Source organism: Lagenorhynchus albirostris, chromosome 15 (assembly GCF_949774975.1).
Source record: "Lagenorhynchus albirostris chromosome 15, mLagAlb1.1, whole genome shotgun sequence".
Lineage (NCBI taxonomy): Eukaryota > Metazoa > Chordata > Mammalia > Artiodactyla > Delphinidae > Lagenorhynchus > Lagenorhynchus albirostris.
This window is the reverse complement of record NC_083109.1, coordinates 70810522-70824354: the sequence shown is the minus strand read 5'-3', so window position 1 is coordinate 70824354 and position 13833 is coordinate 70810522. Positions and strand designations below refer to the sequence as shown.

Sequence of the window (13833 nt, the reverse complement as noted above, 5' to 3'; positions counted from 1 at the left end):
CGGGATGTGGAGAGAGAGGAAGGCCTCTGTTCTCCAGGAGGGCTGGGGGTGGGGACTGTAGCTCCAGTCGGCAAAGGTTACCCCACTGACCCCTGCCTTTCTGCCCCTGGGGATTGAGGGGCGGGGCTGAGGCCTCAGGAATAATCCCCTCCCTCCCTTTACCTCCCTGGAGAGGCGAGGAGGGCTGGGGGGAACCAGCCCTGGGCACTCACCGAGCCAGGGGTCACGGACCGAAACCTCCCGGGGGCCAGGAAGGGAGGGAGGGCTGACGTTCAGGCTGAGCTGGGGTGGACGGTCGGCTGTGCAGGACTTGTAACCAGATTTATTTGGCTCACTCAATGTTTACTTAAACGATTTAGAGCCAACATTTAAAAGTCCGATTTCACATTAAAAATAATGAAAACACCTGGATTCCTGGCTTCCCTTAAAACCCCTGAAGATCTGGCCTTGCGGGACCCTGGGTGCTGAGCTGCAGCTGCCCCCTAGAAGGGGCCCATGCTGCCCTATTGACCAGGTCCTTGGAGGCCAGCTTTGCTCCCCGACGTTGCCTGCCTGGCTCCTGAGCAACAGGGACCCAGGCCCAGGGCCCTGGCTGGTGGCTGGACAGGCTTAGAAGTTGGGATGCCCGGCTGGCCTCACAGCCCACAGCTGGAGTGCGGGAAGGGCTGGCCTGCGTTCAGGGTCTCCAGGGCTGGCGCAGAGACACAGCCCTGGCAACACCAGGGTGGCTGGCAGAGCAGGGCCCTTCTGTCTTCACAGGAACTCAGAGGGGAGCAGGGGCCGGGGCGGGCCCCCTAGAGGCCCTGCCATCTTCCTTACATTCGGGCAGGACAGAGGCCCTCTCCCCTCTCACTGGTTCAGTGGAGGGAGGTGGGGTCTCCAGAGGGCCCTCTTACCTAGTGCCAATGCAATTGCTGGCAACCGAGCTGCAGTCTAGACCCCTGGCCCCTTCGACTGAACCTTCTGCCCACTCAAGGGCTGCTTTAACCAGAAGCCAATGCTCACCCCTAAGGGATGCAGGGGCGTGGGGAACTGCAGGAGGAGCCAGCAATCCAGCATCTGGGGGCTGGGCTTTCAGAATCCCCACATGCTGAAGGGAAACCCCAGGGCCCAGGGAATTTCACCCCGTCTCAGCTCTCCCTTGGTTATCTCAGGATTTGTGTATTGACTAATAGCTCCCCAAGCTGTGTGTCTTGGGCAAGTTACTCAACCTCTCTGTGCCCTGGTTCCCTTGTCTGTAAAAGGAGGAGCATAACCATACCTACCCTACAGGGTTGCATGTGGATGAAATGAGTTAGTTCCAGGCAGGTAATAACCACTATAAACGTACGGGCTTCTATTACCTGGTCAGGACCACGACCCCATTTGCAGGTGGGAAAACAGAACAGCCAGCCTCCAGTGGACTCTGACTCAGTTCTTGGCGGCAGCACAGGCTCCCTCTATCTGACCCCAAATCCAGTGCATCAGACCATATTCTTAACAACATCTTTTATTGATTTTACAAGAGAAAAAAATAGAAAGTTATTTTAGAGTTAATGCCTGTACAGCTTTTTCTCCCCCTAAATTGCATGGTACATACAATTATTCTGAACATCAACTGAGATCCTGGGAGCAAGTGTGTGCGGTTTTCGTGCAAGCTCCCGGACACGTCTGACCTGTAAACATGCCTCGGTGGGGATGGAAGGCTGGGCTCCCTTGAAACCCGCGGCCCTGGTTTTGGTCACTAAAAGCTGGTCAGGTCTCCTGGGAGCCCCCAGGCCCCGGAGGCACTTGCCACATCTGGGGGGTGAGCAGGGCAGCCGGGGGCTTGCAAGCTACAGAAATGATGGATCTTCTCTGGGAGAAACAATTCCTTATCTTCACATCAGCCCCACGCTCCAAATGAGAAGCGCATTTGCATAGCTGCTCAGCTGAAGCTGCAAAGCTCATAAAGTATCTGCTGGGGCTTTTGGTTGCATAGGAACTACTTAGAGTACAGTAACGCGGCGGGGCTGGGCCGGGCGCCAGGAAAACAACGGATTAATATTTGGAACAAGAAATTACCCACCACCGGGAAACCAATTAGGTCCCTGATCCGAGCTTGTTACACGGGTGGAAATAGATGCGTTTTGGGCTTCACGCAGCTGGGGGTGCAAGGCCTATTTCCAACTTGCTGGGAAGCTGCTCGATGAGGGAGAAGGGGTGGGGACCCCCGGCAACAAGAACCTCACTGCCCGATGCCCAGGACACGGGGTCAAGGACAGATGGAAAGGGAAACAGCAAGCGCGAAAAGCCTGGATCAGACCGAGGGCACGGACAGGCGGGGAGTGAGGGCCCCGCCCCCTCCAGGCTAGTTCCAGCAGAAGGGGGCGGGGCTTCTGGGGCCCGAGCCTGAGGCTGTGGCCCCGGTCCTCTGGCTCCGGGCCCTGCATCCAGACGGCATCTGGGTGTGTCCTACTGGCCTTCCGGGGTATGACGCTGCCCACCTGTCCTATCTGGGCCGGGCAGCACCGCAGGGACAAGGCTCCGCATGCCAGGGTGGGGCCGGCTGTAGGCCACCGGTGGGTTCAGCTCCCTCCGTTGCTGAGCAGGACACATGCCCTTGGCAGATCCCTTCTTGGGCTTGACCAGAGGACAGAGGCCCTGCAGGACCGGCTCCCCTCAGGGGATCCCTCCTTCTTAACTGGGCCTGGGCGGGACCCAGGATGGGTGAAGGGGTGGTAACAGTCCAGGCTAGACATCTGCAGGGGTCCAGGGGAAAGTCCCACCTGCTCAGCTGGCTCCGCAGCCCCCAGATGAGGCGGGGAGGCGGTGGGGGTGGGAGCTGCGGCCCCTCAGCGGGGGCCTCGGAAGGCAGGACTCTACGCCTGTCGGCGTTGGTGTCCGACGCCTGGCCTCCTTCGCCCGCTCAGCCCTACTCCAGGCCCTGGCATGGCTGGCCATGGTACCTTCCTGCCTGGAGTCAGGCCGAGCCCGCGGATCCCACGACAGGCCTCAGCAGACTCGGGCCCTGCTTTGCTGGATCTCACGGTAGAGCGATGGAGCCAGGGGACCCCAGGCTCCCTGCAGCTGGCCCCAGGACCGCGGGGGGACAGTGGAAGGCCACACCACACCACTTCTTCCACCTGCCCAGAACTCCTGTATTTCCCAAGGCCATTCACCCCTTGAGTCCCTTCTCTCCAGCGGGCTCCCTCCATGCTGCAGCTCCCTTCCAGCTCCTGGGGTCTGGGGTCTGGGGTCTGGGCTGGCCCACACGGAGGCCTGAGGGCGGGGGACATGGGTGCTGAGTTGGGGCTGGGTAACGGAGCCCCACCCTGGCTGAGAGGACCAGCTCCCCCTCCTTCAGCGGTCAGCACCGCCAGCGTCTCGCTGTCTCCTTCTCGCTGATGCAGGTTTTGGGGCGTAAGGCTGTCGAGGGAGAGCACAGAGGGAGCAGTGTCACCCAGCCGCCATCCCCGAGGGCTGCCCCATGCCCTTGGGGTGAAATCCAGACTGCCCGGGGTTGCCATTCACGGCCCCTGGAGACCTGGCCTCCGCCCCCAGCAGCCTCGAGCTCCCTCTGCCTGACCAACCCTGAGCATCTTTCAGGATCCAGCTCGAGCATCCCTCCTCTGGGAAGCCCTCGCCCTGTGCATCCTCTCCTGGTTTCCAGTGGCCCAGGGCAGGACAACCCTTTCAATATAGCGCTTCTGCCCTTAATGGCCCTTTTCCCTCTGTACATGCAAGGCTTGGCTTCTGGGAAGCACACCACATTGCTCCCGGGGTTCTGCCCCCATCAGCCCCCCCACAGCCCCCCCGGGGAAGGCTCCTGGGTGGAGGAGAGGTGTCTGAGAGCTGGCAGGGGCGAGAGACAGTGTGTGATGCTGCCAGCTCCTTCTCTGTTCCGACCAGACTCCTGAAGGGGGGTGGGAGGGGTGCTCTGGGCAGAGAAGGAAGCTGACCTGGGTCAGCTGCATTCTGCTTCCTTTTCGAGTTGGTAACGATTTGGTTTTCATTCATCATCTGCACGTCCTGACCCTCCACCTGATTACTGCAGGGAGGGAAAAGCCAGAAGGTTCCATCAGGCTCCAGGCAGCGTGTCCCTGCCATCCTTCCTCATTAGGTCCGGCAGGGGAGGTGATGGGGGAGGGGAGGTCACAGGCTCGGGGCGCACCTGATGGCGGTGTGTTTCTCCTGGTGACAGATGTCCGTGTCCTCGGTGAAGAGGATGGTGTGGTAGGGTACTGTGGGCTCGCATGTGGGCAGGATGCCCCTGACCAGGTGGCCCACCATGGCCAGGATCCCATTGTACACGAGCAAGTCATCCACCAGGAGCTGGACAGACAGAGGAGGGGCTGTGTGGAGGGTGGCGTGTGGTCCATCATCCCCCTCGTCCTTCCCACGTGTGACCTCGGGCAAAGTGCATCACTGCTCAGAGCCTCGCTTATTAGGTGCGCGGCCCGTGTTATGACTTCAAACCTTCACGACGACCAGGAAAGGCGCCTGGATTAGCCCCACATTGCAGATGGGGAAGCTGAGGCTCAAAGGGCTAAAATCTTTCGCCCATGTGGCAGGGCATGGCGAACTCGGGTCTCTGGTCCCCCAGGGCCCTAGCTCTCCCTACCCCAGAGTTGCCTCCGGCAGGAAGAGCTCCCTACACGAGTGCAATTCAAGAAGAAAAGATGAAAGAAAAGCCACTTTGTTTTTTTCGGGGTGATGATTCGATCACTCGGAGGTTTTGAATTCACGGTTGGATGGTACAGCTCCCTGCCTCTGAGGACCAGGCATCTGTGTCTAAGGTTGCAGCCGAGAGAAGTAAGTCAAACTGCGGCAAATGATAATTGCCGGCAGCCTAATTACCAATGAGCATAATTATCTCAAAAAACGCAGCCAGTAAGTACTTACGCCAAACTCCTTCACCCCTCGATGGGGTGTTTTCGCGTAATTCCACAGTTTGATCATTGACACCGTGGTAGGCTGATCGAAAATCACATAAACCCGGTTCACCTGTCAGAGAGAAGAACTAATTAGAACAGGCATGTTTGGGAACAGAGGCACTGGGCTGGGCCCGGGGTGCCAGGCGTGGGCCGGGGCGCGAGGGGTTGGGTGCCCGAGGCAGTGCCGGCCCAGGTGGGCCGCCTGGGCTGCTCGGGGCCGCTGTGCGTGGGGTTCCCGCCGCCTTTCTTCTCCTTGCAGCCCATCTTGAGTCAGGTCACGTGTGGCTGCGTTTGCAACAAACCGCTGAGCTGGCTGTTGAAAGGCCCGTTTTCTGGGCCTGGCATGGCCGTCACTGAAATGCCTGCGGAGAACTGGGCGCGCCCTTCCCTTTCCTCCACGTCAGGTCCAGAAACACAGTCTGGGGCTCCAGGGGCCAAGGGAACGTTCCCCAGCTCCAGAGTCAAGAGGCACGACCTCCGAGCAATCAGCACAGCCTTGACCCCTGTTTGTCCTTTCTCCGGATCATAAATGAAAAGCACGGCCGAGTGGCCTTGAAGGCACCGCTGGGTGATTTTCAGCGGAGATCTTTGAACCTCTGCCGGCGGAGGGGGAGGGAGGTGTCCCGATCTGTGGCCGATCAGCTAGTAAATTGGGACCCAACAGCCTCCTCACCCCCAGCAAAGACTCGCAAATATTAGGGGGCCCCTTGCAAGACAGAAGGAAGCATAAGAATTCAGTGTTGGCCACAGGCTGCAGACTTCGTGTGGTTCCAGCCCTGGGTCTCAGCCCCGAGAGGACGTAGGGGGATGTGGACAGGGTCAGCCTTCCGCTTGTACCATGGAAATAATAAAGGTCTAGAGGAGGGTCCTCAAACTCAGTTGCCCACAGCGTTCAACTGGATACAAATGTTTGAGTCCAGCTAGAAGAGGGAGAGACGGAGAAGCTGCTCTGCACCCAGAGGCCTTCATGTGAAAGATGTTGGCAGATGCCTGCTGGCCAAGGTCAAGGTGGCAGCCGGCTGGACTGGCCAGGGGCCACCAGTTTGCAGCCCCAGGTCGGAGGGCTGATAGATCTATGTGGTTCTCCTTTGCAGTGGTGGGGCTGAGGGGTTTGGCCTCTTCTCAAGGGAAGCTGATGGACCATTGAAGGGGTGCTGCCCCTTCCTGTGAGGGTTTTGAGAGGAAAATGTACCCCTTATCTTCCCACCCAGTGGTCACAGGGGCAGATGCCCAGCCCCTGCTGCACATCTATACAGGCATCTGGCCCCGTGACTGAGAGGCTAGGGAGTGCTACCCAACCCCTCCCATCTCCTGGTCTCTCACCTCCCTCTCTACCACTATCGACCAGGCCCAGGTGGGCAAAGGCCCACCCCGAGGTTCACCATCAGGCCTTGGAGCAAAGAGATAGGCAGGACCAACTGCAGAGTCTGAGATCTGGGAGACTGAGTCAGTTGGTTGGAAGAGCTTACCAGGCAGGTCTGAGGCCAGAGAGAGGGCAAGGTTGGGGTCAAGTGCCCACATAAAAAGGGAGCAGAAACAGTGAATGTGGAGAGGCTGGGGCTGGGAAAAAGAGGACAGAGTGGACTCTGCAGAGAGAGACAGGGGCAGAAAAGAGAACCAGAGAGGGATGTCTTACAGGGATCGACAGATGCCCAAGCCCCCAGGACTGCTGCACTGGGCTCCTGGCCTCAGAGTCCAATGTGGCCCTTCATCTCCCTGGTGTCCCCTTATAATATGCACCCTCAGAGCAAAGGGAAAGAACTCTGGCCAGGAAGAGCCAACCTGTCAGATGTGTTAGCAAAGACCCAAGGCTTCCTGGCGGCCCCTGGGCATTTTGACTTGTTCGAGGTTAACCTGGCCTGGAAGAAAGATGTGTCACTGAGACCAGGGACAGAAAGCGCCCCCAGCATCCACCCCAGGGCTGAGAGCCTCCGGAACCCACCAGGCCGGGCAGGATGGGAGCCAGCCACATGTGTCTGCCGTCACTGGTGTCGTTCACTTGGTCGATGAGCTTGTCGGGGGTCCGGACGTCCCCACATACGCCCTCCAGAGAGTTGACGCTGTCGGGGAAGGCGGCGATATCTGTAGACGCCTCTAAGCTCTCATAACCCAAAGTGGAGTGCTCACCACCGTGCACCTCTTGCGGCCTCCAGCCTCCATCACGCTGACGGCACGGCTCAGGGGACGCCAGGGCGGGCGCGCCTGGCGGGCAGAGCCGCCATCTGCTGCTCTGGGCAGCCAGAGGAGTGACAGCCAAATTAGACATGTTCTGGGGAAAATGAAAGCAAGGAGGCTGACGGGAGTCGGGGTGAGAGTGGAGGCGTGGCCAGTATCAAGGAAAGGGGAGGAAAGCGGGCAGAGAGCAGGCTGAAAAAGACGGGTTTCATGGAAGGGCTGGAGGCGGGAATAAAAACTGTTGCTGTCTCTTTGGAGAGTGGAGGGCAGACTCTGAGGTTTTCCTTTGCGAGGGGATGGACAGGGTCATGGCTGGATTCTGCCTTGGCATGTGACCACCCTACCGAGACTGGAAGGATGTGGGGGGCGGAGCCTGACTCAGCTATTGCTACTCAACGGATGGGCATTAATGTGGACGAAGAGGACATGGTCCCAGCTCTGACTCTGCCATCCTGGCCTGTGAGATCTTGGGCAAGTCATGGGCTATCTCTGGGCTTGTTTCCTCATCTGTAAAATGGGAATAAACATCTCTATGTCCCAGAATTGATGAAGACTTATACATCTAAGGGATCACTAATAACGATCAAAACCACCAAGAATCACTTACCCCAGGTGAGGAGCATGGTGCCACCAGGGCAAAGCGGAAAAGGATCCAATCAGAACCCAGGGACCCCAGAGAGATGCAAGGGAGGCTTTTGGGTTTGACCTGCTCTGGTAGTTCCCTAACTGGTGCATCAGGGATCACAGATCAAGAGCCCAGAGGGGTCAGGCAGGTTGTATCAAAGGGAAGCAGGACAGCTCAGTGGTCAAAAGCATGGTCTTTGGAAGCCAGACTCCCAGCTCACTGGCTGTGTGACCTTGGGTAAGTTACTCAACCTCTCTGTGCCTCACTTCACAAGATTGTTGTGAGGGCAAATGAGGTACATGGGACAAGCCCTGGCACCGAGTGAGCCCTTGGTGAATATTAACACTATGTTTCTGGGGCCTGGGAGGTAACTGGAGGTAGAGGACTGGGATCAACCAGGTGGATGCGCTTGGGGAGAAAGGGCAGCAGACACTCAGGTCCAGCCATCGTCACTATGCAGGACTGTGGCCTCGCACTGCCAACTTCTCAAGAGAAGCTGAAAATTGGGTTGTCATCTGAAACCTCCTGATTTTTAAAAAATATTAGCGACTAACTCAAAACATTTAAAAACTCACTGGGCTAACAGTTTGCTAATTCTGGTGTCGGTATTCTGTGAGCAAAGGGCTCCACGGTCAATAAATTCAGGACACAATGGGTTGAACACAATAGAACAGGTTTCTCCCTACAGGTCCTGTCAGAGCCTTTACAACTCCAAAGTGTCTGTGGTTCTCCAAGAGGGGGCTGCAGTTGGTAGCCTCTCCCAAATCCCTGAACCACAGGACTCTTTGTCTTATGGATGTCGTGGCAGGTGTGCCTGGGAGCTTCTCTCTGCTTTGCAAGGGTCACATCTGACTGTAAGTAGAGCCCAGTGGCATTTTTAATTTCCAGGTCTGGTTCCTACAGGGACATTTCTCTCTACATTCGAGGATTCTGCTTCTTCCCCCCGACCCTCCCATGCTCCCTGCAGTCTGGGTGGAGCCCCCCTTCTGCCTAGAAAGGATACTGTTTTCCGACAGAGGGATTTTCTCTCCCTGTTCGTCATACAGCTCCAGGCCGGTAAGACCGATGTAATAGGGGTCACCCCAGCTGGTCAGGAGCTGAAACTGGAAAATGACTGCAACATGTTATTAAGGAAAAACAGGCTTAATTTTCTGGAGAACAGAGGAAGACAATTACAAAGATAAAAGGGATATGTGTGTGTGTGTGTGTGTGTATATATATATATATATACACATGTTTATAGAGATGAACAAGAGAAAAAATGATTTCTTTTTCCTTTGAGACTGAAGTCAATCACAATGTATGTGGCACGAAATTTTCTTTAATTTAAACTGCATATGAATGTGTGTATGTGTGTTTTAAGAATTCAAAAGCTTTCTCCAGGCCCCAGGAGGTAGGAGGACAGGCAGGAAGGGTGCGCTCCAGGGAGCTGGCAGGGGGGACGCATCTGTCACAAACTCAGTATTTAGAGCTGAACAGTGACCAGGCCTCAACAGTGACCTACCTCCTGCCTCAGTTTCCCTGGTTGTAAAATGACACGAACAGAGTGCCTGTTCCCTGCTCCACCCGTTTCAAGTGTGCAGGGTGTGAACAGGGAGGGGGGGATGCGGGAGCATCACAGTATTGGGGGGATGGGCCCTGGCAGGGTGACCGCCCCCCCCACTCCCGCATTGCTGACTGCGCCTCACACAGACAACCAGGCATCCAGCCCTTCCTCAGCTCTGTCCCCCACTGGCTTCCAGAATCCCCAGGAGCAGGCAGGCCGGGAAGCCTGAGAAGCGGTAGGGTGGCCCCCAGGCGATAAAGCCGGAGGGAGAACAGGCTAGTGAGAGAGCCAGGCTGTTTGTGTTCACTAACCCGGTCCTACCCCTTCCCGGCTAGGTGGCCTGGCAAGTTAGTTAACCTCCCTGCGCCTCAGTTTTCTCAGCTGTGAAATGGGGCTGCAGTACCCACCTCACGGGGCTGACACATGAGGTTCATACAGGCGATCTACTGCAAACAGTGCCGGGCGGCAGAAAGGGTCCAGCACATTTGAGCTATGATTCCTTCTCTCTTCACCTCCTCCCTGCCTGGTTCCGAGGAGAGACCCCAGCCCAGTCCCCGGGTCGGTTCCAGCTTCTCTGGCCCCTCCCAGCTACAGTCCTTGGTGCTGCCTCCTGAGCCTCAGCCCACCAGGGGGGCGGAGCCTGGAACTCCTCGGTCCCAGCAGCACCCAGTGTCCCCAGGGACCCGGGAGCTCGCCCAACCTCCCCTTAGTTTCGCTGCATGGGCTCCAGCTGCCTTGGCTGTGGCCTGGCTGAAACCCAGGGCAGCAGCTGAGGCCCAGACCCCACGTCAGGGCCCGCGAGGAGGCCACAAGGGCCTCGCCCTCTCCCTGGGTTCTGGGCATAGACCCAGTGCCCAGGATGTGAGGCCGGTGGAGGAGGATACAGCCACAGGGCATCAGGGGCGCCTCATAGTCCATGCTCGCCCGCTCCAGGCTCTTTGTGTCCAGTCTGAAAAAACACAAAACAGCGCCAGGAAGCAGAGGATTGCAGTGGCCCGAGTCGCTGGTCAGCTATCCCCCGGGGAGGCAGTGGGGGAAGGACACACAAGCTTCTGGAGTTCCCATCTACTGGAGGAGGCTCGTCACCTTGGGTTTGACTCGCATTCCTCAAAACAACCCTGGGAGGTGGGTACTCTCACATCCCTGTTGTGGGTGAGGAAACTGGAGCACAGGGAAGTGAAGTCACTTGTTCAAGGTCACACAGCTGGGAGGTGGCAGAAGTGGGATGTGACCTGAGGTTGTCTGGTTCCAGGGTCCACACTCTTAATCACCCCACCCAACTTTAGCCCCTTCATGAACAAGGTAAGTCCACACTGTTCTGAGAGCTGAGTGAGACCCACGATGGGCCAATGGGGTAGAGTGCTGGGAGGGGGCAGGCTACCCCAGGCAGTAATCAGGGAAGTGATGTCTGAGCTAAGGAGGAGGCAGCCATGGGAAGAGTCAGAGCCGAGCCTTCCAAGCCGAAGAGCACCCAGAACAAAGGCCCTGAGGTGGGACGGGGCTGGACAGTTGATGTTTGTCCCAGAAAGCAGCCAGACGGGCTGAAGTGTGGGGTGGGATGGGAGGCGGGCAGGGAGAGGAGGCAGGGAGGTGGGGAGAGCCCTGAAGTCTTTGCTTCATGATCTTGAGCAAGAGGCGTCACTCGCCTGGGCCTCAGTTCCCACATCTGTGAAATGGGCCTAACAATCCCTGCTTCAAAGGGTGGTTGTAAGGATTCCCTGAAGGATGACTGCAAAGCATCTGGCTCACAGCAGGCACACGGGAGGGAGCCTCTCTCCTCCTCCAGACTCCTCCCCGCGGGGCTTCTCTCCCTGGTCCACGGCCAGTGCCCTCCGGCCCTGGCCTGGTTTTCTTCAGTTTCAAGGGCAGTGTTATAATTAAGTGACTATCCCCAGTATCTGGCCCAAGGAGTGATCCCAGCTACAGTGGAGGGAAACTCATTTTGTTTTGAGAGCTTGGCCTCCGGTACTTGGACATCAGGGGGTTTAAATGAATAAACTTAACGTGGCATTTACAGATTGTTATGAACTTAACGCAGCTGAGACGGGCCAAGCAATCCCAGGGAATCCATGAAATGTTAGGCTCTATTTTTCTCTTTGAATCTTTCTAAATCAGGAATACAGCAACAAGAGGAGGAAGGCCCTTCCCCGAATTGGCCAGCAGGCATTTCTGGAATCTAGGCAGGCTTGAGCCCCTCTTCCCAGCAGGAAGCACAACGAAGCATTTAAAATCTCAAGCACTCCAGACTATGAGAAGCCCAAACATCCCCTGACAAGGTGGGTACATCCCCCAGGCTTCCGGAGAGGCTTGGCTAAGCTTTACAAAACAGCCAAGTTGAAAAGCAATGTGTTTGATCATCATTTCAAAACCCTTTAGGTACACATTTCAGAGCACGATGCAAAGCCAGTGCCCTTGGGCCGGGAGGGACCATTCATGGAGCCGCTGCCCTCACCTCTGGGCTGGTGGGGGCAGCGGGCAGCGTTGCAGGTAGTCCACAAAGAGGATTTCTTGAGCAAAATCGAAGTGGCAGTTGCCCGGCCCCTTCCGGATGAGGAAGCCCTCAGGAGGGGAGACGCACAGGCCATCCAGGGAGACGTGGACGATTTTAGCCTGGCAAACAACAGAAATAACGAGTCTGAAGAACAGGAGCCAGTGTGAGGAGGGTGGTGAGCGCTGACGTGGCTGGCGCTGCTGGCAGCTGGCATGTATGACTGGGGGCCTTCACAGAGCCCCCAGGCCCTTCTCCCAGGCCAGAACCACTTGGCCGGGGTCCCCTTTCCGGTGCCATCCCTACTCTGTGCTGGGCACTGGACGTAGAGCAGGGGAGCAGGAAGGTGAGGCTCCAGCCACAGTGGACACGTACAGACCTTCCCCGGTCTACTCAGCTGCAGTGGCCTGAGGAGGTATGACATGGTGGTCAAGGGCGTGGACTCAGCTGCTCTGAGATCCACCATGAGTAGCTGTGCAAGTTACTTAACCTCCCTGCCTCAACTTCCTCATCTGTTAAATGGGCTCAACGAGGAGCTGACTTATATAAAGTCTCTAGAACAGAATAGCGCCTTGCACAAAATACGCACTGCACCAGTGTTAGCCTGGACTGATCCTTCTCCAAACCCTGGCTCACACCTCACCTCCTCTCCTAGCACCTGCCCCTGCGACAGAAATGGGCCCCTTCCCGATATTCCTTCTCACAGCCCTTGGCTTGTCCTTTGAAGGGCATGTGTTCCCTAGCTGTGTCCTCCATGGTTGCGGGGTCTCCCCTGATGGCAGAGACCCCAGCTGGATTATCTCTACATCCGCCTCTGGGCATGGCACACAGTAGGAGCTTGCTGAATTGACTGGATCTGCGCCACCATGGCCCCCTGTTATAGGCAGAGTTTGCCAGCCGGATGGCCAGGATCTGCCAGTAAATGTCAAAGCCTAATGGCAGGATCTGAGGTGGCTCAGCTCCGTTCCCCTGGGGAAGGGCGGTGGTAGGGGAGCAGAGAGGGCGCTAAGCCAGTACCCTCTCTGACTCCACATTTTGGAATCAGGGCTTCTTGGCACCTCACTCCACCTTCATGGTTAGCAGCCCAGCCAGCTGCTGACCAAACTGGTGGTGCTTCACCCCAGAAGACGCAGAGGGCTTCTCCGTGAGGAAGGGAAGGGACCCTGTCCTGGGTCTCGTGGATAACCATGTACCCTGGGGCTCTTCACCCCCCCCCCGTAACTCAGTCAGTCGGTCACAGGGTGCCTAAACCTAAAAGGTGTCCAGGGGCTGGAAATGGCAACCCCAAAGCTGTCACTACACCTCCACTCTGCTTTCCTAAAGCCTAATTCCTGCCTGGGCCCCAGGGCTGGACCTGTGACTCAGGCCTGGCCAAACAGAGAACTGTCACCCACGGGCCATGTGGATGCAAGAGCAACGTGGCTCCTGGGGTTTTGCTGGCTTGGAGCATGCAGGATGCAAGCCCAGAGCTGCCAGGGTTGGCCTGGAGGAGAAAGCCACCTGAAGTGAAGCTGGCAACAGAGCAGAGCAGAGGTCCAGGAAGTCCCTGTCCCTCTTCTAGGGCCACCACCACCTCCTGGGAGCATCTCTGACTTCCCCAGACCCCGGTTCATTGCCTCAGAAGGGGCTTTTATTATCACCTCCATCTTATAGCTAAGGAAGCTGGAGTTCCGAGAGGCTAAGCAATTTGCCCAAGGACACACTGGAGGGGTGTGAAGCCCACCTCTTGGAGTGCCAGGCCTGGCTCTAACCTCATGCCAGGGGCTCAGAGCCAGGGTGCCCAGTGGTGCCTTGTGGGGTAGGCATCTGATGCACTTCCCTGGGGAGGGAGGGACCAGAGTTCCATTACTCTGCGCCCTGGGATCGCCCTCTCAGATGGCGCTCATTCCCGCTTCCATGGTGGCCATTCATCACTGGCACCAAGGCTGGTGGGGGCCAGACCTGGGAAGCAGGGCCTCTGGGCCCAACGTTTCCAGGTGGTAAATCCAGGTCGTGGAAGCTCAACTGGAAAGAGGGATTCACTCAAGGGAAGGGAAAGGCCCAGAGGCACGAGTTGAGGCAAAAGAATGTTTCTTTAACGCCAATATAGCTGACATTTTATTCG

General features: G+C 57.2%; 1 protein-coding gene across 6 annotated transcripts in view; it reads right to left on the bottom strand.

Moving 5' to 3' along the window:
* Positions 1-1473: 1473 nt before the first annotated feature.
* KATNIP (katanin interacting protein) overlaps positions 1474-13833 on the bottom strand; it is a 194319-nt gene continuing 181959 nt past the window's right edge. For all 6 annotated transcript variants that reach the window (XM_060124302.1, XM_060124303.1, XM_060124304.1 and 3 more), the window contains 8 exons: positions 11694-11851; positions 10126-10190; positions 8699-8809; positions 6838-6977; positions 4864-4965; positions 4133-4293; positions 3921-4009; positions 1474-3387 (listed from right to left, as the gene is read on the bottom strand). In XM_060124302.1, coding sequence (XP_059980285.1) covers positions 3329-3387; positions 3921-4009; positions 4133-4293; positions 4864-4965; positions 6838-6977; positions 8699-8809; positions 10126-10190; positions 11694-11851 — 885 coding nt within the window. In that variant the 3' untranslated portion in view covers positions 1474-3328. The remainder of the gene's footprint in view (positions 3388-3920; positions 4010-4132; positions 4294-4863; positions 4966-6837; positions 6978-8698; positions 8810-10125; positions 10191-11693; positions 11852-13833) is intronic.